The following is a 27,699-nucleotide window of genomic DNA, read 5'->3' as shown; positions in this document are numbered from 1 at the left end:
AATGTATGCAGATGTCACCTGCCTTCGCGACACGGTAACAAAATTATACCGACGGACCAATAGCCGTACGACAACCCTCGATATATATCGCGTCGCGCGTGGCGTGGTTGTCGTCAGACCCTGGTGCTGCTGGGGTTAGCAAAGTTGGAAAGAAATATTTTTTTTTTTTTATTTTAAGTATACTCACGTTTGACCACAATCTCACCTGATGATAAGTGACAATATAATATCAATCACATATAAACATAGAGGACAGTACCAATCGGATAAAAAAAAATCACAATAGGCGGCCTTATTGTTAAACAGAAACTTCTGCCAGGCAACGTTAGGGTGAAAGAAGTCAATGTATACGAGAGTTAATATACTTGCAAAGAATATAGGTTTAAAAGAAATTACAAGTGCAAAACTTAACATAGTACAAGTATACAAGAGGATATTGCACGATAGATATTGACCAAAAACCCCACACTAGGCAAAGCCTGTCTAGTGGAGATTTTCCCCAAAAATTACAGGAAAGAAAATTTATCAATTAATTAATTTATTACAAAAAATATGCAACGTTTTCTATACACAGACTGTAAATACGAAGGCAATGTCAGGGCCATGGGTATAGTAATTTTCTTTTATTTAGATAATAAATGCTATGGTTATGTGTCGGAATGTTTGAAACTGTTATTCTTTGCCAATACCTTAGTTTTGTTTATTTATATTAGACTATACTATTATGAAGGTCAAACAACAATAACATTAGTCTAGGAATGTCTAGTACTACCGAGGGGTATTAATTCAACATTTTCATGGAGTGTCTTGCATTTGCGTATTTTCTTCACTAATTTAATTATCATTCAGAAGATTTAATTTTATCAGTCGGAAGATTTTTGCTGCTACAGGGTCACTAAGAAGATGGAAAAATCTACTCCCCGTGAGGACTAAAGTTGAACATGCGCAATCGCTCCTTGTACCTAACCTGGACTACGCCGATGTACGGTCACGAGCATTAATATGTATACACTTTGGTACCATGAATACCGACCCCGCCGGCGTGGTCGACGATTTCCCTCATTCAGCGCTTATCGCTATCGACCCACTAGGGTCGATTAATTCTTTCAAATATTTTTCCTCTCAGACGACGCCCTGAGCCGAGGTTCGCGCCCAACTGGGCACCCTCAGGCCTGTTGTCTTAAACGTTGTACCGGGTGAGAGCTTTCAGCGCTCCCCATTTGTCCGGCCAAGTAGTTAATGCCATCTGCGGCAAATCTACAATAAGTCACGTCAAAAAAAAAAAAAAAAGGTACCATGTCACATTAACTTTTTTGACAAATTGAACTGTAAGTCTCACTAAATGTCAAATATGTTAGTGCGACAGAGTCCTAAAGTGGGTACATTATTTTGCTCATGACTGTAGTCTGATTGACCTTAATGAAAAGCTTTTAAACAAGCTTCAACGGCTTCAGAACCTGTGTATTCGGTTTGTTTTTGGGTAGCGTAAGTTTGATCACGTGTCTGAATACAGGAGTAGACTTAAATGGCTCCCAATTCGATTACGGCGGGATGAGCATGTCTTGCTGTATGACCCTCGATCCCCTCCCTACTTAAAGGAACGTTTCCAGTTCTTAGGTAGCGACTGTTCTCGTGAACTTCGTTCGCGGATGGACAACGTGCTGAAGGCTCCTTTCTCAAAGTCTGGATACTACAGAGATTCTTTTACTGTGAAGTCCGCGCACTTGTGAAATGATTTGCCTTCTTCTGGCGGCATTCGAAGTCATTAACTATATTCAAAACTAAACTTCACAATTTTTTCTTGCTTAAATCATCGTCTTGTAACTAATATTTTATTTTTACTTAAGTACCTATATATATATTTAGTATATATGAATGTGTATAGATATATATAAAATGAGTCTATTATTTTATTTTACTTATTTGCACGCTACACTGCAGCTGTACAAATGTACCTTATCCTTTGCCGAAGGTTGTCTGGAAGAGATCGCTCTTAGCAATAAGGCCGCCTTTGCCCACCTTAGAATAAGTTTATCTTGTAAATGTTTTGTAAATTTGTGTGCAATAAAGTGATTATTATTATTATTTAATTATATTATGATCTACGACTTCGAAGTAACCCTAGCTCAGTCTCTGGTGTGGAGCAGAGAGTTGCCGTTCCATAGGAGTATCTATTTATTCCTCATTCTATGCTTTAAGTGTGCTTTGAATGACAGGCAGTCGCTTCTGTAAAAACCGGACTTGTCAAATCTTCAGGTTAGGTAAGCGAACCCTATGAAAACGGGATAACGCTAGCACACTAGATCATATTATAATACTAACGACGCTATAATACTAATGATGCTTTACAAGTAAGTGAAAGAACTTGCTATGTATTGGAGTAAGGGACAGTGGTGGAACAACATAGCGTATTCCGAAATCCAAGCGGACCTCATAACAACGTATTTCTTTTCATCTCTGTCCGTGTATTGAAACATTAAAAAATATAAGTTAAAAAACTAAAATCCGACTACGGAAAAATCACACTCTAAAAAGTACGAAACAAGAAAGTAGGTATAAGTATTGCTCTGAAATTCTTTCAAATAACACACTGTTTGGAATAATTTGAGGAAAATATACTTACTACTTTCTAGTTTCATTCTTTTTAAAGCGTGATTTTTCCGTAGGAGGGTTTTAGTTTTTTAACTTATATTTTTATTTATACTATTTCGGGGTCTTATTAATTAAGGCAACGTGCTACATACATACATAGCGGTCAAACACATAACCCTCCATTTGCGTCGCCGCAGTCGGGTAATTAAATCAACACTGATTCTATAATAAAACAAGCGAAATCGGGGCATTCACTAGTAAATAATCATTTTATAAATAAGTGTTGAACACTACAAGCTATCATTAACATGAAACATTGAACACGCCAATTCAACGCCAAGTTTCATTTTTTAATCACATAGCTACAGAGTCACTTGTATACAAATATGGCCATTTGTGAAAATTGCCGCGAAAGACACAAAATTACGCATAAACTTGGTATAGAGGCGATATTACGAAGAAGTTTTAAAGAAAGTGCCATAGAATATGTTCAGAATTGTTCACTTGCTGGGGCTAGACAGGTGTGCGATCCGAATATTGGATTAATTCTGCGGTAAGGTTGTTTTTATACAGTTTAAATACAAATGCCTACTACTATACTTCACGCCCATAATTCGTATCAGGGTGATAGAGCCACAAGACCAACCCGAGAACCACGGGATTTGCATGCGGTCTTTTTGGTGACTACACGCCAGAGAAATGCACACAGTAAAAATCACATGCAATTCCCGTGTAGTCGCGTAAAGGGTTAAAATAATTTTGAACACAGGGAAAGCCGGGTAATTGTTCCTAAGTACTTTTGTCTACTTATTTATAGGTTTTTCTTGCAGCTTCTTTTCCCCGGATATACAGGTTTTGAGAAGCTGCAGTAGTTTTAGGTGGATGAGACGTTCGTTACCTATGTAAAGAATGACGATTGAAAGCGTAACTATGTTACCTACTGAACAAAGATATTTTTTAATTTGAATACCTATATGAGAATAAGGCGATTATTACACGACTCGGTCGCGGTTGGCAGTAAAACAGTCGGTGAGGTAGTATTGACTTGTATTTATTCCTAACATATGAGAACCGCCTTACCGCGCGTACGACCGTCGTGTGATAATCGCCTACTTTTATAAATAAGTATTACTTACTTATAAACAATTTCGCTTAATTTCGTAAACTAGCATCTAAAAAAACTTCATATATTTCTCAGACATAAGTGTATAAAACCACATAGGAATACTAAATGTAATAGTTACCTATACATAATATTAATTATAAATAAGTACCCACAAAAATGTGTATTTGAAATGATGAATTTTAAATGACGTTATTATCTTGGTTTTGTTTGTGGCGTCTTTTTATAATAAACTATTTCTATTCTATTCTATTTCAGATTATTTTGGACTGTAATTTTCTGCGTGTCGTTTGGTACCGGATGGTACTTCCTGCATTACACCTGGTCTGGAACTTTAAACAAGCCCTTCATAGTCACGACGGAGACTTCGGAATACCCCATAGGCCAAATAGACTTCCCAGCTATAGCCGTGTGCAACATCAACAGAATCAGCAAGAAGGCTTTAAGTAAATTCGCTGCTGAAGTGTAAGACGCTCATTACGTTTATACGTACATTTTTTTAAGTGACTTTTTGTAGATTTGCCTCGGTCCGCGGATGTCCGTGTTGCTCTATGTGAGGGCTCTCACCAGGTACAAAATTTAAGACAACAGGCCTAAGGCGATTCTCACGATGCCCCGTATCATGATGCATGTTGCGTGTCGACGCACCTACGCGCGTGCCTGCGGAAATGCAGATCTGCATCATCGTGCGGGTTTTTTACGCAATCACGCGCGTGTAGGCGTTTTGTTGATTAACGCACGGCGGCTCTCATTTCATTCAAAGCCGTTCCAAAATCACGCGCGGCACTGCGGGATTCGGTGTGCCATACCTTGCGTCTCGCCCCGCACCTACACGCGAGGGTGCATGTTTCTCAGTTTGTATGCGCGTGATCCGCATGAACGCGTTTGGATGCATTTTTCTGTGTGTTAGACTGCGCGTGTTTTCTATACAAACGAAGATACTTACAACGGAACAACACGCATCCACGCGTTACGGTGCATCATGCGGGGCAGTGTGAGAGTCGCCTAAGGGTGCCCAGTTGGGCGCGAACCTCGGCTCAGAACGTCGTCTGAGGTTCGCGGATAATATTGGAACTAAATAATCGATCGATTATAATATTACATGGCCATATAAAATGAGATTACATTACATAAGCTCACGACTATATTCTCCATTGGGGTAGTCAGAGATACATTCATCGCATGATGAACTTAGTACCCATGCATCACCGAGCTTTCTGTTAGACCGACTGTTAAATTGAGATAATAACATAATAAAAGTGAAATTCGTTTTCATCACCCTCAGGTACCCGGAATTAGCTGAAAAGGAGTCTTTAGAAGAGGTGGAAAACATGTTACTCAACTTGGGACGTCTGATAGACTATTCGTATAACGAATCAGTAAGGAACCACCCAGTTTTCGTTAAAATGATACACAAGTTCCGAGGCAACACTAAGCAGATTTTACCCGTCATGAAAAATGTGAGTACTATTTGACAATAACCAGGGACAGACCGACGAATTTAGTACAATTAGTGGTTTCATTTCAATAAAGATAATGTTTTACAATAAGAAAGAATAAAGAAAAGAAGAAAAATAAAGAAATAAAGAGAGAGAGAGAGTAAGAAGAAAGTAAGATGATCCGTGCTTCGGAAGGCACGTTAAACCGTTGGTCCTGGTTACTATTTACCGATGTAACTATGCAGTCGTTACATGAGCCATGTCAGGGGCCTTTGGCGGCTCAGTAATAACCCTGACACTCGATAAGAAGTAAAAGAAGTAACTTCAATGTGCGGTACGAATTAGATTCGACTGTCCCCAGATTTTTTTTGACGTGACTTATTGTAGATTTGCCGCAATGGCATTAACTACTTGGCCGGACAAATGGAGAGTGCTGAGGGCTCTACGGAAATTTTAAGACAACAGGCCAGAGGGTGCCCAGTTGGGCGCAAACCTCGGGTCAAGTCGTCGTCTGAGAGGATAATACTTGAAAGATTTAATCGACTCTAGTGGGCCGATAGCGATAAGCGCTGAATGAGGGATCTATCCTCAGAACTGAACAACTTTCTTGAGAAACTTAAAAGATATTTTCTCCATAAGGCGACATAACATCCACGTGGAAAAAGTCTCGAGCACAAAACTACTAGATTTGAAAAATTACAGGGTGTTAGTGACATCGTAACGAATACTGAGGGGGGTGTTAATGTCAAGTGGATTTTTCCGTCAGAAATTATGGTCTGAATCATCCCTCAAAGTTTTCATTACGATGTCACTAACACCCTGTATATGTCATCCGGGGAAAAATTACAACCAATCATCACATAACATACGTCCCACTGCTGGGTACAGTCCTCCCCTCAACCAACCAACGCAAATCTCGAAAATACAGTAATTCCTCTATTACCTCCTTTCCAGCTGGCTCCAAGGTGTGAAGATATGCTGATCAGGTGCGCGTGGGCAGGCGCGCTGGTGGACTGCGAGCAGGTCTTCTCGCTCCGACGAACCGCCAACCGAGGCTTCTGTTGCATCTTCAACTACGTCGTCAAATTTAAAAATTCGTTAGTTTACCCAACTTTAATGCTAAAGCCTTATTGATAACTGTTTTTTTTGACGTTACTTATTGTAGATTTGCCGCAGGTGGCATTAACTACTTGGCCGGAATTATTGATAACCACAGACCCACAAACAAACCGAGGAATTTTATTGTATTAACAAATCTTGTAGCTTTATGAAAGATAAAAATGAACTTACTTCCTCACTGATAGTCACTATGGTTCACCTGTTTGCCTCTTGAGCGGAGGTTGCCGGTTCGATCCCTGGCTGCATCAATAAGTTAGAAATTTTCAGATGTCTCTGTCTGTCTGTTTTTACCGACTTAAAAAAGGAGGAGGTTCGGAGAATTCGACCGTATATTTTTTTCTTGTTGAAATACCACTTCGACAAGTTTTTAATTTTGCATGTTTAAAAAGTATACTTATGTCTTTTTCCAGGGATTTTATACAATCTGAAATAAAGAGACAGTCAGTGCCAGGTTTCATTCATGGATTACACATTCTACTGGATCCCATGCTAGACGATTATGCGTACCCGTTAAAAAGTATACAAGGATTTGATGTGAGTGTTCTGTTCCATTTACCAACTGTAGTTTAAGTATTGTGAAGCTCTCCCACATACCCACACTAGAGTAGTTTGGTGGAGTATGCTCTTTACCCACCCCCGGTTGAGTGAGGGAGGGCCTGTGTCCAGCTATGAGACGCATATAGCCTGTTTATGTTTTTTTATGTTATTTAATGCCGCGCTGCTATACGGCTCTATAGCCATCGGCGGCGCTGCGGGAACCCGTAGACTCACAAGTGCTGCAAGAATCATCTACGATAGATGCTGTGGCCAATGATGATGATTGTAAAGTTTTCGTTATATTACCTGTGTAATGGAGTGCTTGAGCGACGTCCGAAATGGAATTTACTTCTTCTTCTATCGTGTGGGTTGTGAGGCGGATTACCAACTTACCAACCACATCAACCCTGGTGTCAGGGTTATTGAGCCGCCAAAGGCTCATGTAACGACTACGTACTTACATCAGTAAATAGTAACCGGGACCAACGGCTTAACGTGCCTTCCGAAGCACGGATCGTCTTACTTTCGGACAATTAGGTGATCAGCCTGTAATGTCCTAACCAAACTAGGGATCACAATGTGATGGTATTTACTGAAATGCAGGAGGGACGCCACTCTGCCGTGGCGACGCCACACCTGACGCGCTAGTGTCTTGACCCACTGGTAATGTGACGAAAATTTTTAAACTTCTGACACACAAGCGGCAATTTGCTGTTGAGGGAAGTAATTGCAGCTCTCAACAGAGGCAACTGCTCGTGTGGATGGAAACAATTGCTGTCGGCAGTGGTCGGCCCTTGCGGGGCAGCTGCTTCTGCCTTGAGCCTTAGTCTGTACTTCTCTGCAATAGACTGCGGATTTCAATATATTTATTTAGATTCCTGTGTGTAGCCTAATTGTCTGAAAATGTATGTTTTTTTCAGATTTTGATATTCGATCCCATCCATTATGCCGATCCAAACGCTGGTCGGGTGATCCACCGGATGTCGGAACCAAATAAAGCCTTATCCCTAGAACTGAAGTCCTCAAAACAACTGTCTACTTATGAAGTGAGAAAATATGCCGCGAAAACGGTAAGTACTTAAATAAATATCTTAGGAATATACGTATTGTAATGGTTAGAGTGCAGCTCTTCATATATGCCTAGGTCTTAGATTCGATTCCTGTTGGATACATGTCAATCACTTTGTTAGATAATCCCAATCACCATAATAGGGTAGTTTCCAACTAGTCAAATCAGTTACTTTTTACTAAAAGTCAAAACACGAAATTACTATGGAGTTTGTATGAAAAAGCAACGTTGACGTCACATTAACTTTATTAAAATTCATAAATAACTGAAATAGAAAAAAAGAAAACATGTTTTGTCACCTTTAGATTTGTCTTTATTTAGTAATCAGAATTTCATAATTTTTCTTTGAGCTAGGAAACTACCAAATTATTCCGAAAAATATGACGATTCCGTGCTACGGAAGAGACCTTAGGGTAGATCCCAGCTAAGTAATATTTTCTTTTTTTTTGACGTGACGTATTATAGTTTTGACGCATATGACATTTACTACTTAGTCGGAAACTACTTTCACACAGCTACATTTTAGAGAAAAAAGTGAAGTAGCGCGGGGCATCCCCTGAAGGAGAGATCTATGCCTGGGCCCGTTTTTTTTTTTTTGACGTCACTTATTGTAGATTTGCCGCAGGTGGCATTAACTACTTGGCCGGAAGCCTGGGCCCCACAACGGGACATATAAAGCTTATTTTTGTTTTAATATTTGCTGTTTGATTTATATTAAGCACATCCTTCTATTTCAGAGAAAGTGTTATTTCAATGATGAAATATCAAAAGACTACACGGTGTATTCTTATAGTGCCTGCATAGTGTTTTGTCGGATTGCAACCATCAACTCTCTTTGTAAATGCACTCCTTTCTTTTATGCACCCGTCGATAATTTCCAAACATGCACTTTGGAGGACTTACGATGCTTGAACAAATATAAAGGTAAGTACTTAACAACAATTTTATCTACACTTCCATAATTATATAACTCTGTCTGTATGTTACTTATCGCTCTTAAATCGCTTCTTTCAAAAAAAGTTTCTTTCTTTCTTTGTTTGTCGCCTAGGTCTGAAGCTAAGACCTAGGCAACAATATGGGATAGTGTTTATCCTGAAAGACACCCCGTAAGGGAATGAAAAGGGGATGGAAAAACTCGCAGGCGGAAATCTAGTAGGATTATAAGTATTTATAAGTTTATTCGTCGAGTTTGGAGCTCGAAATATTCTTCCTATTATATTGTAGGATTGTAAGGGAAATGATCGACCTCGCCAGCCCTGGTGCCAAGTTTATTATTGAGCAACCAAAGGTCTATGGTCCCGTTGAACACTTGCCACCACGGTTCGTGATATTTTCTGGGGGGTTAAAAAGGCCATATGGCAGCAATTCATCCAAAAAAGCAATATTTGCAATTTGAGATTTGCGCATATAAAAGTAAGTGTGCAATGCAAACAAATGTCAAATAGCAATATTGCTTTCTTAGATGAATTGTAACTAAGTAGGTATGTGGCCTTTTTACACCCCCTGGTTTTTATAGTTTTTCGAATTGAGTGTTTATTTTTGTTCAAGAAAAACTCCTGTACCTATATCCATTTGACGCGATAGACACAAGAGGCCTGGAGACCGAGATAACAGATTCTCTCATTTGCGACAAGTGTCTCCCGGACTGCGAGATCACACAACATAGGACCAAATCTTACGAAGTAGACATGCAAAGTCTAGACAAGGAGAAAGATTTGAGGTTTTTATTTTTGTACGTATTTTTGTATATTTTTTTTTTAAAATAGATCTCCTTTTCATACATAACACAATCAGCGTATTATACGTCCCACTGCTGGGCACAGGCCTCCCCTCAATCAACCGGAGGGGGTATGGAGGTATACTCCACCACGCTGCTCCAATGCGGGTTGGTGGAGGTGTGAACAGCCTACGTGGTCTAGTGGTTAGAACGTAAAGCTCACGATCTGGAGGTCCGGGTTCGATTCCCGATGGGGACATTGTCGAAATCACTTTGTGAGACTGTCCTTTGTTTGGTAAGGACTTTTCAGGCTTGAATTACCTGATTGTCCGAAAAAGTAAGATGATTCCGTGCTTCGGAGGGCATGTTAAGCCGTTGGTCTCGGCTACTAGGAACTGAGAACTGATATTAGGCAGCTCAATTACTCAATTGTATACCAATATTTTATGTTTATTTATTTTTTATTTTTTTAAAAGAACGTCTAGGGCCCTGTGCCGAGGTTTTTCTTGCAGCTTCTTTTCCCTGGCTACACAGGTTGTGAGAAGCTGCAGTAGTTTTAGGCGGATGAGACGTTCGTTATGTAAAAATTGACACATTGAATTCAAAGTGTAACTATGTTACCTACTGAATAAAGATATTTTTGAATTTTGAATTTTATTAGCCGTAAATAGATTTTTCTCCATTTTTTTTTAAATCAAACTGTAGTCCTTTTATAAATGTGTAAGTTACTTCTGCTTGTCATGAAATTGGGCATGAAGATAGTTCATGATTACACGTGCTATGCGGTAAAAAAAAAACCATCGTGAGGAAACCCACAATCCCGATAAATGCGTTTCGGAGGTATGTGAACTGCCCTGTATTGGGGTGGTTTTCCTTTCGCGGGTTAGGGCGTAGACAGTCGCTTCTGTAAAAACCGGACTTGTAAAATCTTCAGGTTAGGTAAACGGACCCTGTGCAAACGGGATAACGCTAAGGAGATGATGAGTATGGAGAACATAGTGCGCGCAGAGATCACATAATATCACATGCTACCATCCTCTCATCAAAATCTTCAGACAAACAGTTTTTTCTTTAATTTTATAGATATGTAATCTGTCTTTTTTCCAGCGACAACGTGAATCTGAATAACAAGAGTCTGCTGAGTATATTTCAGCCTACCCACGACGCTACTTTGGTCCGACTAGACGTCGTGTACTATTGGTACGAAATACTGAGTAAGTTTTGGTTAGTTTGGTTGTGGTCTAATAGCCTCCGTGGTCTAGTGGTTAGAGCGTTAGGCTCACGATCTGGAGGTCCGGATTCGATTCCCGATGGGGACATTGTTGAATTCACTTTGTGAGACTGTCCTTTGTTTGATAAGGACTTTTCAGGCTTGAATCACCTGATTGTCCGAAAAAGTAAGATGATTCCGTGCTTCGGAGGGCATGTTAAGCTGTTGGTCCCGGCTATTAGCCGTAAAAATACTTCCACCAACCCGCAGTGGAGCAGCGTGGAGGAGTATGCTCCATACCCCCCTCCGGTTGATTGAGGGGAGGCCTGAGCCCAGCAGTGGGACGTATATAATATAGGCAGTTTATGTTATGTTATACTGAGTAAGTTTTATTTAACTCGATGTGTAAACAGGTATTTAAGTACTTAAAAAAAACAGCGGCACAGCAACCGCGCCGCGAATAGACGCAGCGAATGCTATCTACGTAGATAGACGTCGTACTTTTTCTTATCGTGTGGGTTGTGAGGTGGAATACCGGCCTCATCAACCCTGGTGTCAGGGTTATGATTGAGCCGCCAAAGGCCCCTGACATGGCTCTTGTAACGATTACTCACTTACATCAGTAAATAGTAACCGGGACCAACGGCTTAACGTGCCTTCCGATGCAAGTCGTGCCGCGCGCGGCGTGGTTGCCATGCAGACCCAGCCTAGCCGCTGGTGGGGAACGGGGAGTTGCCGTTCTATACATACTTAGTATTCCTTATTCTATGCCTATACCTAGGTGCAAAATATTTTTTTATGAAAATTGCTTCAGCGTTTGATGGCGGAGATCTGTCCCTAGACCATTTTTAACAAGCTTAATTGTAAGAAACGATATCATTACAGGTAACGTCGGCGGGTTCTGCGGAATCGTCATCGGTTTTACTTTTGTGTGCATCACTGAAATTGTGTACTTCTTCACCGTTCGTTTCGTACGACATTTCTGTGTCAATTATAATAAATACCATTAGATGTGTTATCGCTACGAATTTCTAAATCTGCACCAATTTCACCATTAGATAGAAATGTCTCTTTATTACTAACGACACATTATAAACATCAATTAACCTTGAAACTAGCCTGTTAATGCACTACTTTATTATTATAATTACACACCCGCTTGTCGTGCGAACTATTTAATTAATATTTCCAATAATTATGTTTAATATAATATTCAAACTACCGAATGTCACGCAAGGGTTGTTTTAATTTAATACGCTCCACACACTATAGAGATACTAACGTAGATACACGCTCCAATCGGTATTTCCTCCACAATAAAAACTCCTTTAAAATGGATTATCATAATTATAAGAATACTAAGAGACGCAGGAGGAAGATTAAATCCCCGGAATATTTGAGTTTAGAAATGATCTTGCGCAAGAGTTTCATGGAGAGCATGAAAGAGTACTTTCACAATTGCTCCCTGGCGGGTGCGCGGCAGATGTGTGATCCCAATATTAGCGCATTTCTAAGGTAAGTAAATAAAATTGTTTTATATTTTTTTAAACGAATTCAAAAAAGGGCTTACTTCGGTGGGAAATAGGCGTGAGTTTATGTATGTATGCACGTATGTTCAAAAAAGGGCGAGGTTATCATTAGATTTGATTAAGGCAGGCAACGGTGCTGATTCCTGTACACAGCATCTAATTTTATTTTAAGTTAAGTACTTATACCTGCCATTTTCAATTTTTCAAATCAAATAAATAACATTGCTTTTCTTAGGCCAGCAGGCGCCGCGGCGCTAATTATGTCAATGGTTTCGCCCAACAGACAAAGAACATGTTATCTACGTAGATAAACGTCGCACGGGTATTGGTCAAAGCTCTCGATATAATTCGCGCCGCACGGCTGCCATGCCGCGTGTGCTGGAAACCTAAAACGTAGGATCCCACTTAAGGCTTCAGCCTCTACAATTATATCTCCCTGTCCTTATATCCTATAAAGTACATTTTCCTGTTTATGGAGGAATTAAAATGTTCGTGAAAAAAAAAAACTCGAGAGTCGCGGGAAAACTAACTTTTTAATAGACTACAAATACGTCGACCATGGACAACAAACTTTTTTATATATCAAAAAATTACTTACTTAGTACCTACTCTAAATACTCATCAACTTTCGTCAGGATAATGTGGGCAATAGTATTCTGCGTAGCGTTGGGGACGATGTGTTTTTTCCTGCAATACATATGGTCGGGGATGCTCGCGAAACCATTCGTTGTTACCATGGAGTCTTCTACCTACCCCATAAGCTCCATAGACTTCCCCGCCATCGCCGTGTGCAACATCAACAGAATCAGCAAGAAGGCTTTGGCTAAATTCGCCTTTGAAGTGTAAGTATTCAACTAAAAGAGAAAGAAATCCGTGGTCGATCATATTTCTGATAGGCCAAGCTTTTAAGTCACAGCTTTAGCAACTCTACCTGTATCAAATCCTGGGTAAACTATTGAACGAGCTTTCATCGTGTCACGTTAATTAAAGCGATTTTATGATACAGGTACCCAGATATTGCATACAAGGAGTCACTGGAGGAAGTGGAAAAAGTCCTTTTAAACTTTGGTAGACTAATTAATTATTCGTACAACGAATCTTTGAAAAACAGCGAACTTTACCTTCGACTGGTTGAGAAATACCGTTTTGATGACCAACGAATTGTTCAAATTATGAAAATGGTATTTAATTCTAATCATATCACTTGATAAATCATTTATTGCATTATAATAAGACTTTTGGCTTTTGCTTCAGGGTCTTGTTTATCTAATGTTTTCTCTCAATATACTTATTATGAGAAATAAGCTTTATTTTAGAAGAAGAAGAAGTTGGATTTGAAATACGCTTGTCTACTTACTTAGATTGCTATCATGACAAACACTGAAAAACATATTTTTCTTTATAAAACATTGACATCTTAAGACATGTAAGTTTATTTCTTTCAGCTTGCCCCCAGTTGCGAGGAAATGATCCTTAAGTGCGCCTGGGAGGGCAAGGTGGTAGACTGTCAAAAAATCTTTTCCATGCAGCGCATCGCTAACAGGGGACACTGCTGTACTTTCAATTATTGGTAGCTTTGAATTATCAACTGAACGGAATTTTCCATCCTCAAAGTATAGAAATGAAAACACTTAATTGATATGGATTTTGCAATGAAAAATTCCACTTAATATTAACTCAGAATCATGACCTAAATCATCCCCCTCAGTATTCGCTACGATGTCACTAACAGCCTGTATATATAGCAGTAACATAGGCGGAGGTCCGTGTTGCTCTATGAGCTGTAAATCTCACTAAATGTCAAATATGTTAGTGCGACAGGGTTCTAAAGTGGGTACCAACAGAGCAACACGGACCTCCGCGGGTACCAACATGATATTGCTCATGATGACTGTATGAACTGTATCTATGTACTTATGAAACAGCGCCGCACTCGTCGGGTGCGTACAAATTCCAACATTACAAGAATTCCAGCCCCCGGAACTTCCGGCACCGCTTACCTGTCGCTTTGTGTCTGTTACCTACTATAGCTACTGTAGTGCTATTCTTCATTCGTTGAACAACGAGACGGTGTCTCGCGACACGGTAACATCCTACTTATCGCCGCGGCGCCGGCGAGCTCAACGATTTTTGTTTTAGTATTCTCTAAGCGGTTGATTTTCACGATATTTAAGGATGTAAGTAAAGATGTTATTGCTTAGAGCACTGCTGGGGGATTAAAAATGTCACATCGAAGTAATTCATCTAAAAAGCAATATTGCTCTTTGATATTTGCGCATGTAAAATAAGCGCACAATGTCAACAAATGTCAAATAGCAAAATTGCTATTGAGATGAATGGATCCAAAATAAGTGCTCTTAAAAGTAAACTTCGTTTAGGGCGCTGAAAAAAAACGCAGAGATCAAAAAACAGAAAGAACCTGGTGTTATTTACGGGCTGAATGTAATTTTGGATCCACTGATCGATGACTACGCCTACCCTTTGAACAGCTTACAAGGATTTGATGTGAGTTTTTTTTTATGAAAAAAGAATATAAGTACTTACGTAACTTTTCAAATGAAAAAAGTTTTGCATGACAACACATTTTACTTATATCGCGTCGCGTTATAAAAAACTAGAGGCCGCATGTTACGTGAGATGATTTTCCAGACACAATAGTTAAACAATTGAGATTGGATTTTAAGAAGACCTGACTCGGTATCCAGGTGGATGTGACTTCTTTTTTAGCCCTTTTTACACATTTAGGTGAATATGTTCTGGGCGAAATGTATTTATTATTGTGCATCAACAGCAGTACATATAAACACACAAAATAAAATACACTTAAGAAAAGTTCCGGTAAGCCTGCTAATTATGGACGTAATTATAACACTAATTAATAAGAAGAATACTTAATTGAAATTAAAATTTTAAAATATTACTAAATACTGATCATATCATCACTAATTTAAGAGCCACGCTCTTGTCGGTGTAGCATTCTCCGTTCTTGTCTATCAAAGGCCAATTCTTTCACTTCCTTATAACACACAACGACGTTCACCTTCTCTTTAATCTGTTCCATGTAAACTCTTCTTGGTCTTCCTCTTCCTCTCTTTCCTTGTAGCTTCCCTTCTATGATGTTTTTAATACATTCGTCGTGTCTTGTTAAGTGTCCAATCATCTTGCCTCTTCTGTCTTCAATAACTCTCAATCTTTGCCTCTTTTCCCTTACTCTTACTAGCATTTTCTCATTAGTAACCCTTTCAGTCCAACTTATATTTCCATCCTCCTCCAACACTACATTTGAAAGGCCTCGAGTCTGTCTCTTTCGAGTGTCAGTGTCCAAGTTTCGCATAGAGGGCTAGACTCTTCATCATACGAAACAGTTTTGAAATACTGATAACTTTCTTTGAATAAATATGCATTTCAGATTTTAATCCATGATTCAACACATTTCGCGGACCCGAATGCCGGTAGGGTGATCCATCGAATATGTGAACCAAACATGGAAGTATTCTTTGAACTAAAGTCCACAAAACAAATAGCTACTCAAGAAATTCGCAAGTATTCCACTGAAACAGTAAGTTTTTTGAAGTAAAACTAGTGCGCAAATATAAAGTATTAGGTCTACTTCTACTCCATTATTATCGTGTTCTGAATAGTTCTGATATCGGACAATCCGAGTAGCATTATAACCCGACCACGTTAAAAAGATTAGGTACGTACTTTCTTCATTTGACACGATTTTATTGAATCTATTTACCTACTGCTGTGTACGAATGTATAGCTAAGTAAGCGCCAAGTTTTCGCCGCATTTTTGTATAAAGCGGGGTACCTATCTACGGTAGTAGTATCTACATCAATGATTTGTATTTATTTTCACAGCAGCGTCTGCACGGCAACCGAGCCGCGTGCGGCGCGAATTATATTGAGGGTTTCCATCCACCAATAGACGCAACGAATGCTATTTACGTAAATAGGCGTCGTAAGACTATTGGTCGAAGCCACGGAATAGAAGAATAGAGGTTGGAAAGGCCCTAACGCGCATTTTGTATGAGAACCGCTCGGCTGTCTCCGGTTCAACCCCACTTTCTTTTACTACTACTACTCCTACAAACAGATAACTAAGTATGATAGCTCTACTGCTACTCAAATTCCACAGGTAGTCATTTTACCGGCAATGTATATTTTATGTGATTTTATCGTCGTTTTCGTAAGATACTGCATACAAAAGTATCTCCTTGGATGATAGTCGATATTTGTTTCTTGCCGGTTATAATACACAAGACGACGTTTTTTTAAATATATTATCGCGGAGCTCTATGCGTAAAGTTTGCGGACGAGTGGAGTGCAAAGCTGAAGTATGAACTATTTGCTCACACTTGTATGGCGCGCGTTTCGTGCTCACTTGGCCCTTCCAACCTCTTTCTTTTATTCCGTGGTCGAAGCCCTCGATATAGGTCGCGCCGTGTGTGGCGCCGTTGCTATGCCGCGGGGGCTGTTCCTTATAAATGTTTTTGGTTTTCAGAGGAACTGTTTATTTCAAAACGAATACTCAGATTTCTTCGACATCAAATATTCCTACAGCACTTGCATAGTATTTTGTAGGATTGATTCAATATTGTCTCTATGCAAATGCACTCCGTATTTTTTCGCAATAAAGGCTCTCCAAAAGGTTACAAAGGATGCACCGGTGTGCACTTTAGAAAATTTAAGCTGTCTTAACAAATATAGAGGTAAGAATTTCTAGAAGTACTTATAAGTACCTAAGTTTAGTTATTCACGCATTTTTTATGGTTGTACCTGGACTAATGAACTCTAAAACTCTGTTTATCCACTTAAACCTTTATTAAGTCCGTTCTGGTCATTGTTATTCCCTGTTTTTTTTTAAGGTTCCGCACCCTAAGGGTAAAATACGGAATTCTATTACTAAGACTTCTCTGTTTGTCTGTCCGTCCGTCTGTCAACAGGCTATGTTTCATGAACTGTGATGAATCAATTAATCAATCAGAATTATAATTATAATTTTCACAGTTGATGTACTTTTTGTAACAACAAATACTAAAACATAGAATAAAATAAATATAAGGGGATTCCCATACAACAAACGTAACTTTTTGCCAGTTTTGGCTCGATATTAATAACGGCAACAGGTAGACGCTTGAATATTTTAGTAGAGAATCATCATCATCATCAGCCGTATGACGCCCACTGCTGGGCATAGGCCTCCCCCAAGGAATATTAAAGTAGATTATTAGGATTATTAAGTAGTAGAGAATATTTAATTATTATTCACTTTAAAAATAAACATTGAATTCAAATTTAAGGGGGGCACCCATACATAATGGTACGGAACCCTTCGTAGCGCACAAAAAAACGTTAAAAAAAATCCCGCCAAGTGGCCGGTTTTGTTGGCTGAGACGACATTTACAATTTAATCGAACTTCGGACGACAGACTAAGTACTTTTAGTAGGGGTGATCAATCCCCCTTATACCCCTAGACCTGCGCCCCTTTGCCGTGTTTCGTTTGTCAAAAGTCAGTCGCTCATATACCTAGCTAGATATAACTTTGACAACTCACTAGTGTAAGGTCACAGTCACAGGTTCCTTTAGTTACTTATTTTATTTTATTTATTTATTAGGCACATCAACAGTACAAACACAACAATTAATAAAACTTTCTTAAGGCTAGTACTAGTGTTTGCACCAATTACAGACGTGCACAACTTATGTAATTAACATGTATGTAGAATTTGTTTAAAAAAAAAAAAAAAAAAATATTACGTTCTCTTACACACTCAATATTGTTCTTTTTTTAAAATTTGACAAATAAGTTAATATTACATTTTCTTAAAGTACATACTTAGTAAGCACGTCATTGCGCACTTACTTTTTTATGTGCGCAAACGTCATATTGCACTATTGCTTTTCAGATTAATTGCTTCTATGTCTGCTTTTTATTGCCCCAAACTTGCATGTACGTATAACATTAGTATTTGTATGTTGTGTTATGTCATTAATATTTTTATTCCAGAAAAGTTTGCCTATTTGTATCCAGTGGATGCAGAGGATTTGCAAGGTTTAGAGTTAGAGAAGGAGAATTCATTATTTTGTGGTGGATGCCTGCCAGACTGTGAACTTACCCAATATTTTACGAAATCATACGAAATACCTGTGAAGAATACACAGTACGGAGAAAAGAATTTGGAAGATATTTTTGTGTAAGCTAATTATTTAATATGAAGTTCATAAAAATAGGTAGGTAGATATCTACTTATCTACTTACATTATTGAGTCAATATCATTGAATGATTGAGTTAGGTACCTGACAACCCTTCAAAATGACGGTTAAGAGTACTTATCGAGAAATCCATAGAAGAAATCTCACAATCACCTCATGTCACTTGTGGACGGCCCCTAAACACCTAGATACTAAACTTACTATTTTTCAGAAAGAACATAAATACAACCAACAGGAGCTTATTACACATTTTTCACCCACTTCCCAGCGCTACCTTAGATCGGTTGGATGTTGTTTACTATTGGTTTGAAGTCTTGAGTAAGTTTCATAATTACGCTGTTAATTGGAACTTGGAAACCCACTGACTCACTATAGACCTCTATAGACTCACTCACTCACTGACAGTTGTATATAAGTAGGTATGTAAGCTTCAAGAAAAAATAAATACTTGGGTAGAAATAATGGTTTAGAGCCCAAGCCTGGATTCGAATTATAACCCATACAATACGATTACGATTTTAACCACACATCACTACTTAATAAAATAAATAATATTTTAACTTACAGGTAACATAGGCGGCTTCTCTTGTGTTGTAATTGGATTTTCTTTCGCCGGTGCATTCGAATTACTTTATTTTTTAACTGTTCGTTTAGTACGAAACTTTTATGTAAATTATAGAAAATATCACTAAATAAAGATAAAAGTTTCAAGTTACCCATACTTTACAGTTAAATATTTATTTATTCGTTAATCAAAAAACGTTTTTTAAAAAACCTTAGATTAGAGTAGGTAAGTAAAAAAAAAAACAAAAAGGAACCAATTCTGTTCAATACATTTATAAAGAACGCTATCACTTGAACAAGTCAATCATGTTATTAAATATTTTTATATTTTTACAAATAATCTCTAGCTTCATTAAATTAGTAAACATTAATTATAACAATGGATGGAATAAATCAATAAAAAATGGAGTTACCGAGACGCATAAATGATGCCAAAATAGCACTATGACGTAAATGTCGACTTTGGATTCTTAGCGGTCGATTAGGAACGTCACGTAAGTTGCTAACGCGTTAACTAACTCCAAAAATGCGGTTCTTCTTGTCATTAAAACCGTGGCAAAATTGCACAAAGGTACGGAGTCGCAATTTGCAATATTTACCCGAAATGTCCGCTAATTCACCCCCCGGGAAAAGTGACGGTAAGTTTTGTGTTTATATTTACGTTTTTACTAACCTTGGACTGTGGTTTTGAAGCGTAATAATTGTTTTTCAGGAGATGACTCCGTTGAGAGAGCGAGCCCGCCAAACCCTATAGAAACCCTAGGTGCGAGGATTCGGGACCTGGATGTGGACTCTATCCGGCGATATTTGGCCCAAAAACTTGGTTTCTACGAGGCTCCGGAGCCATCGGCACCGGCCGAGAAAGTTTTGGATGAAGTAAATTTGGACGGGATCGTGAAATGGATAAAAAGTGATAGATGCAAGAATATCATAACATTATCAGGAGCTGGTATATCTACCGGTAAGTAACGTAATTTTATATATTATACACATCGTCATCCTAAATATTTCATGAATATTGCCATACAAACAATGGAAAATTGTAACCTCTGATATTGTTTACTCCAAACAAATCAAGGTCATTTCCGCGCGGTGTTGACGGAATATTTTTATCAGCTTTGGATCAAATATGGTGTAAATTATCATGTGATATTGTTTACTAATATTGATATACCTAATATTGATACCTATAGTATTCTGAAATTAAATTGGTCCTGAAATGGACTGAATTTATACTATAGTGTTTTGTTAATTGCAAACAATTAAGGTTTAAACTAAATGACTCTAGAAATTATCAGTTATTAATGACATCTTAGTATCATTAGTTTGTTTTTGTATAAATGATGGTACCAATTCTGACAAACCATACATATTATTTAAATTTGACTTCTAATACTAGCTCTCTCTTCCTTGCGTATATTGTAAGAAAAGGATAGCATTATGTTAGGATCTGATAAACTAAGTTAGTTTGTTTCTGCCAGAATCAGTACAAGTATAGATTAATAAAAAAAAATATCAGCAAAGGAAGTAATATTTCTTAGATAGTTTTAGTACTATGTGCTGCTGAATCATACATACTCTATTTATATTTTTATACTGTATAGGTAGAGTAGTTATATGTTAAATCACTGACATATGCCTGTAGGCACACACTATATTATTGTAAAATGTTTTTGTTTTTCTTTTTTGTGCCCAAACATGCGATCGGTTGACTGACCATCAGCAGTTATTATGAAAAGTCATAATAACTATGTATAAAAAATGATTTATTGAAATGTTTCTATACTATAAACAAATAGACTCACATTCATTAAGGAGTTTTTCTAAAAAAGTGTCTGAACTATGTTGTACGTAAATACATAACATTAAGTTATGTAGATAGTATAAGTTCCTTCCCTCAAATTAAGATGTTAGTGATGTTCAAATACGGTGCAATATCAGTTCTACAGTGTTGTTACACTCTGCTGCTTGTAACAAGATGCGCTTCAGACACTTTTTTACAGAATTATATGAGGTCTGTTATTGAGGTGTGTTAAATAAAAGTTTTTTTTCAGCCGCTGGTATTCCAGATTTCCGTAGCCCCTCCACGGGCTTGTACCATAACCTGCAAAAGTACGATCTACCAGAGCCGCAAGCAATCTTCGAGATTAACTTTTTCCGGCAAAATCCTAAGCCTTTCTTCATGCTTGCTAAAGAACTTTTCCCGGGGAAGTTCAAGCCAACCGTATCACATTACTTCATTAAAATGTTGCACGATAAAGGTAGGTATTGAGAATGTATTATTAACTTACTATTTTCTTTTTTTGTAACATCTGAGGTGACATCATCCATGAATCATGAGTGACCAATAAGAATACTTATAAGGTGCACTATAAAGTTTGGTTTTTACCTGACCTTATTTTTTGGGGTGTAAAAAAAAAACATTTTACCTAGTTTGAGCATCAGTCTTCCATAATAAATATCTTAAGATCTGAACATTATTATTTTATATTGATTTGTAAGTTTTACTGTGAAAGAATATTAAATAAATGATGACTCTTACTCAAACTATGTAAAAAGGTTTTTAAAATAATTATATAGGTATTAGTTTTCTTTCAGTCATATAAAGTAATAGACCTTTTTCATTGTATAATAAATAACAGCTCACAAAAATGGCAATCGTCATATTTTATTAAAATCATTTGCAGGTCTTCTTCTCCGTCATTACACACAGAACATCGACACATTGGAGCGGGGAGCTGGGATCCCTGAAGACAAGATTGTGGAGGCCCATGGGACATTCTACACATCCCACTGTCTTGACTGCCGCAAGGAATACTCCCTAGAGTTTATTAAGGGTAAGATGTGGGTAATGTTAAGGCCTGTGTACAGATTTCTAGCTAAAGTTAATACAGTTTAAATTAAATTGAGAATTGTTTAGCAAGACCTTTTTTGATTGTCAAAGATCTTTATCATTTACAACAACAAGACCTGATGACCAACAAAATTCATATTATTCATTACTTATTTATCATTGCAGAAACCTTGTCGCTATATTACAACACGAACACTTACGACAATTAAATACCAAGTTAAAATATAGCCCGCTCCACGAAAACGTCCACGATTTTTAATGGAACTTATTGACAAGTCATAATATTTCTAAGCAGAATCTGCGATAGTTGCGCCTACTTGCGAGGGCGCGGGACTTCTTGACGAGGACTTGGTTTTAAACTGGTATTATCTTTAGTCTTCCTTTTTAAAAAAAAATCAGTTGCGCGGGCGCGCTACTTCTTGACGCGGACTGTATTTTAAACCTGGTATTTATCTGTAGTCTTCCTTTTGTAAAAAAAAAATCAATAACAAGAGGTTTGACGCATATTTTGCGTTGATATAGAGCATTTATTGTATTACTATACTGATAACTTGCAGCCACTGTTGATACGAAGTCCTAAGATGGATATGATGAACCTTATGGTGATAAGGGATCAGCCTATCGCCCATAACATTAGTCCATCATGTTAGAGGACGCAATCCCTCTGCAACAACAACAGTGGCTGCAAGTTGTCTTTGATTACTTGTGGCTCTGCCCACCCCATTTGGGATTACGGGCGTGAGTTTATGTATGTATGTATGTATGTGTACTATACTGATGTTTGATATTATTTGTACTTATTTAGTTTTTTTAAAAAGACTGAGCGATTAACTCATACTTATATTTCGTCGTTCCAGAACGCATATTCGCAGACCAAATCCCCATCTGTACGGAGTGCCCAGGAGTGGTGAAGCCTGACATTGTGTTCTTTGGAGAGAGTCTCCCAGAGCGGTTCCAGAGTTGTCTGCAGGAAGACTTCCAGCATTGTGACATGCTCATCATAATGGGATCCTCGCTTGAAGTGCAGCCGTTCGCCTCGCTTATTGATATGTAAGTGGCAATATATGATACTACTGCTGGGCAAAGACCCCCCCCTATCTCTTCCCATGTCGCCAGCTCTGTCCAATCTCTCTGACAACAATCAATATCGTAATCAGATGTGATGTGTGTTGTGACTGCAAAAAACACTATAAAGTTTACAAGTAATTTAAATGAGGCAACCCTAGAAATCAGTACATTTGCTTGTATTAGGGCTGTCACATATTTTTTTCTTTTATATTCCTTCAAGTCATCAACATACAACTATATTATAGTAGTCCGTGGAATATTGATTTACCTGACCTTGTATTTTTTTAATATTTGTTAAGTATTTTTTTTTAATTTTAATTAAATATAATAATGATAATTGACAGGGTACCGGAATGGTGTCCGCGCTTGCTAATCAACCGCGAAAAGGCGGGCGTGAGGCCCCCGCTGCTGCGGCTTTGGGGGCTCATGGGCGGAGGGCTGCAATTTGACGAGGAGGCCTCCAGAGACGTGGCTCGACTTGGAGATTGCGATGACGGGTGCCAGGAGCTGGCTGATAAGCTGGGTTGGGGGGTGAGTGCTGTTTCTTGTTTGAAACTTTTGAAAGTAGAGGTGCGGATATTCTGTGCTGCTCGTTGTTTGAATTTTGATCTTGTTCTGCAGTATGAGGAAGCACATTCCTATCTGATCAGTCTAGAGACTGTGTGACGAGTTACAATAGGCTAGGTGTCAACAGAAACTTTTTTCTTTTTTTATACTCTTCTTAGATACTTTTTCGAAAACGTTAAAACGGTACATTTATTATTACGTATGTATGAATATACAAAATCTTATAAGGCAGAGAACGGTAATGCCAACTTTATAGTTAAGGTAAACATGCTACAGAATTTCTGATAATAATATAAACATAACAATCCACATCATGATACGTTCTTCTTCTGCTCGTTTATGTACCATTAAAAATATTCACTTTTTAACAATGTGTGGGGCTTTCACCGACATTGGTTTCGACCAATTAGATTTTATTCCTGCCCTATTGTGTGTGATACATGTATACTTCTCACAAAAGCTATTCATCAAGAATTGAATTGAATAAAAATATACACTAATGTGCACTATTAAACTACACTTTTTGACACAAAAGAATGAATTTAGTGTTTGTTCATTCATTGATTTATTTTATTTGTCTGGCTAAGTAGTTAATGCCATCTGCGGTAAATCTATAATAAGCCACGTCCAAAAAAAACTTATTTTATAGAAAGTGTATCATGTCCCCGTAGGACGAGCTCCGCGCGCTGGTGCGCCGCGAGCACGAGCGGCTGGAGCGCTCGGGCGGGCTGGCCGCGCCGCACGCGCCCGTGCACGCGCGGCCCGCGCCCGACGACGCGCTGCCCGGGCCCAGCCCGCCCGGGGAGCCGCAGCTGTGAGGCGCTGGCCGGCCGCTACGGAGCGATGACAGACAGGCTCATGTGACACGTCAATATTTACATACGAACCGACAAAGATCTTCTAGCACGCGGCAACAATCGGAACTAACGCCGCATCCTATGAAAAGGTTTGAGTTATGAATGGAGAATGTATGGAGATGTTGCACACCAGCGCCCTCCTGTCCTCCATCCATGTGCTATAAGATCCTTGTCGACCTATACGCCCTACTTAAGCGCAGACCTCCTTTCGACCGGAAAGAACATACTCCTTCACCCTGGTTCACTGTAACACGTAAGTTTACTCACTAAACAGTGAGAATTTGTATTTATGAAACAAGAATTATAACACCACAAAAAATAGTAAAGTTATTGTAACGTAAATTATTTAAAAAAAAATAGTAAAATGCAAAACGTATCTGTTCCACTCTAACCATAATAGAGGTTCCAAAAGAGGCATCCAAAAACAGGTTCCAAAAAGAGGTTTAATAATCCATAATTTGTTACTTAAAGTAACGCGTTTAGTGTTACATTTCTCGAGGGTTTTTTATAAAGCTTATGATTTAATTAATTTAATCTGATAATATTTAATGAGGACTTTCCAAGCTATGTCCTACAAAAACAATATAAAGTTGTAAAGATTTTCTTTCATATAACTTCAATTTCATGGATAACAGATATATGCTTATTTCATCTTTGTTTTTGTGTATAAATGATAACCCTTTTTTATACCCAGGCACAGCACATCTTCCACCCATTATTATTCTGCTCAAAATAGAGAGAAGCCTGTATGGCTTTATGGTAGCAACATAATTCTATACATAATCTGATCCAAATATCAAGCAACAATTGTTTTATATATGCTTATGTCGTTACATTGTATTTTTGAATAATTATGTACCTGAGAAATGAGAAAATAGGTAATTACCGCTTTCTCCCCACGATAGAAGAAGACCACTTTAAATCTCAACAGCGCAATCTGTTTTTTTTTTTGGTTATAGCAATGGGTCGCTTAGGAATACGACCATTCTGCCAGTGTCGAAGTGATCAGAAAACAAACTGAAAAAAAATGACAGGTTGAATAATTTTAAACTGTAGGTAGAGAGCTAAACCTCGAGTTTATTATGTTAGGAGAAAATAGGTAATTACCGCTTTCCCCCCACGATAGAAGAAGTAGACCACATTAAATCTCAACAGCGCCATCTATGTTATTTTTAAAGAACGTAGCCTGGAAAGTCCCTCATTGGTGTACGCGGAATATTAGTGTTGCCAGAATAAATAATTAAAAAATAAAAAGTAGCTTTATAAAATATACCTGAATGGGAGTGTAAATAATAAGGTCGCGATAGAGTAATGAATGTCTAGTACTTCACAACACGGTTTTGTTTAAAATGTAAATACATTTACATTAAAAAAATTGGTGAAAAATTGAGTTATAAAGGCAATCAATAAATGGAAACCACGCAAAAAAAATTGTCAAATATCTCATGCATTTTTTGTAATTTGTTCACTTTTAGACGCTGTAAGACAAGCAGAAATAATGTCGATACCTAGTTACATACAGAACTCGCCCGAGATCCTTAATAGGATGGGCAGAGAAACGCATTCGCCAATGTATTCCAACTCCTTAAGTTTATAATCATATTGACGTAGTTTTCCGCCTTTATAGTGTAGAAACTTCATAACGTACTATAGAATAGATGAAGCAATAAAATATAAATCTAAAAAATCTGCATACGATTGTGGTACTTATAGATATGAAACTGTATGTGATTCCAATAGTCATTGCTTGACGATTTACTATAAATACATAATGGTACTGACTCCAGTAGACACTATCTAATTTGATGTTAAGTGATACCTGTAATTTCTTTATCTGCGAAAAAGAAAAGGGACGGGTAATCGACAACTAAACAACCCTCAAAGTTTTACATTGGCCTATAATCAGTTTTTTTTTACCTTTGATGGGTTTGCTCTTGGCCTCAGACTTGCCCGAAGGCAAAAAACAAAACAAGTATCAAAGCACATAAAAAAACAAGTTAAGTGTTCAATGTGTGAGTGAGTGTTATTTAAGTTGACAGCACACGTCAAACGGGTTACATACATATCACCGAGATGTCTATTTGATTTGTCCGGGTTATTCACTCATTCATTTTTAAAGTAACAGCTGTTAATCACCCGTCCTTTCCCTTTTCGGCGAGTTTGAAAACGACAGGTATAACTTAAAATACAGTCTATTATGGTTCTTTTTTTTCAACTCTCCAGCGCTTTTTCGCGATGACTCCATCGACAAGAGCGCAGCTCATAAATAATGAGAAAGAGGGAAACAGAGAACTTAAAATTAGGAGGTGTCTGCAGGAATCTGGGCCAATAGCTCACAAAGTCTCTTAAATGTCCTTAGCACTTTTCTTGGTTACAATAAGTCGTAGAATAGACACGTAAATGGTAATTTTAAGAAAGCGCTAAAATAGGGTAGTTTCCAACTAGTCAAATCAGTCGCTTTTTACTATACGTCACAACACGAAATTAGGAATATGTATGAAAAGCCAAACTCTGGCGTCATAGAAAAACGTGACAAAATCTAGCAATTACGAGGGTGGATCGAAAAGTTCTCGGCCTCAACAAGAAAACAAAATAAATTGCATGCAAAAACGTTTTTATTTCTCAACATAGTCTCCACCTAACTCAATACATTTCTTTCGTATCGTTTTGCAAAGCTTCTATTCCGGTTTTAAAAAATGATTCTTCAAGGTCTGCAAAATACTGGTTCACTGCGGTTTCAACCTCTTCATTTGATGAAAATCTCTGGCCTCCAAGGTGTTTTTTTAAGTTGGGAAACAGGTGAAAGTCGGACGGTGCCAAATCAGGCGAATAAGCCGGATGGGGCAGCAGTTCAAAACCACAGTCACGAATTTGAGCCATGCTTTCGACAGATGTGTGAGCGCGTGCGTTATCCTGGTGAAACAACACTTTCTTTCTCAGTAATCCTGGACGTTTTTCTTTAATTTCTTCACGCAAATGGCGCAATAGGGTGCAATAGTATGCTGAGTTTATTGTTTGGCCCTTTGAAAGATAGTCCACCATTATGACTCCACGAGCATCCCAAAAAACTGATGCCATCACCTTGCCAGCCGATAAAATTCCTTTTGCTTTCTTTGGGGTTGGTTCATCAGATCTTTTCCACTGCTTGGACTGTTGTTTGGACTCGGGCGTATAGTGATGAACCCAGGTTTCGTCCATAGTAACAAAACGATCCAAAAAGTCCTGCGGATCAG

At 38.2% G+C, this 27,699-nt stretch overlaps 3 protein-coding genes across 3 annotated transcripts; all 3 read left to right on the top strand.

The window, feature by feature from the left end:
• The first annotated feature begins 1,649 nt into the window (after nt 1-1,649).
• LOC126375084 (pickpocket protein 19-like) lies at nt 1,650-11,959 on the top strand. Its single transcript, XM_050021927.1, has 10 exons — nt 1,650-1,726; nt 3,974-4,180; nt 5,001-5,175; nt 6,109-6,251; nt 6,684-6,807; nt 7,731-7,880; nt 8,617-8,803; nt 9,428-9,611; nt 10,704-10,810; nt 11,692-11,959. The coding sequence occupies exons 1-10, from the start codon at nt 1,650-1,652 to the stop codon at nt 11,814-11,816; spliced, it is 1,479 nt and encodes a 492-aa protein (XP_049877884.1). The 3' UTR covers nt 11,817-11,959.
• Nucleotides 11,960-12,139: 180 nt separating this feature from the next.
• Nucleotides 12,140-19,605, top strand: LOC126375083 (sodium channel protein Nach-like). The gene is made up of 11 exons (XM_050021926.1): nt 12,140-12,321; nt 12,971-13,177; nt 13,342-13,516; nt 13,781-13,905; nt 14,714-14,840; nt 15,745-15,894; nt 16,843-17,050; nt 18,350-18,536; nt 18,768-18,874; nt 19,124-19,171; nt 19,595-19,605. The coding sequence occupies exons 1-11, from the start codon at nt 12,140-12,142 to the stop codon at nt 19,603-19,605; spliced, it is 1,527 nt and encodes a 508-aa protein (XP_049877883.1).
• Nucleotides 19,600-26,110, top strand: LOC126375136 (NAD-dependent protein deacetylase sirtuin-2). Its single transcript, XM_050021987.1, has 7 exons — nt 19,600-19,758; nt 19,833-20,081; nt 21,175-21,381; nt 21,808-21,957; nt 22,832-23,024; nt 23,387-23,573; nt 24,281-26,110. The coding sequence occupies exons 1-7, from the start codon at nt 19,647-19,649 to the stop codon at nt 24,425-24,427; spliced, it is 1,245 nt and encodes a 414-aa protein (XP_049877944.1). The 5' UTR covers nt 19,600-19,646; the 3' UTR covers nt 24,428-26,110.
• Nucleotides 26,111-27,699: the final 1,589 nt, after the last annotated feature.

The sequence above is a fragment of the Pectinophora gossypiella genome, chromosome 18, assembly GCF_024362695.1.
Source record: "Pectinophora gossypiella chromosome 18, ilPecGoss1.1, whole genome shotgun sequence".
Classification (NCBI taxonomy): domain Eukaryota; kingdom Metazoa; phylum Arthropoda; class Insecta; order Lepidoptera; family Gelechiidae; genus Pectinophora; species Pectinophora gossypiella.
This window is presented reverse-complemented; position numbering and strand designations above follow the sequence as displayed.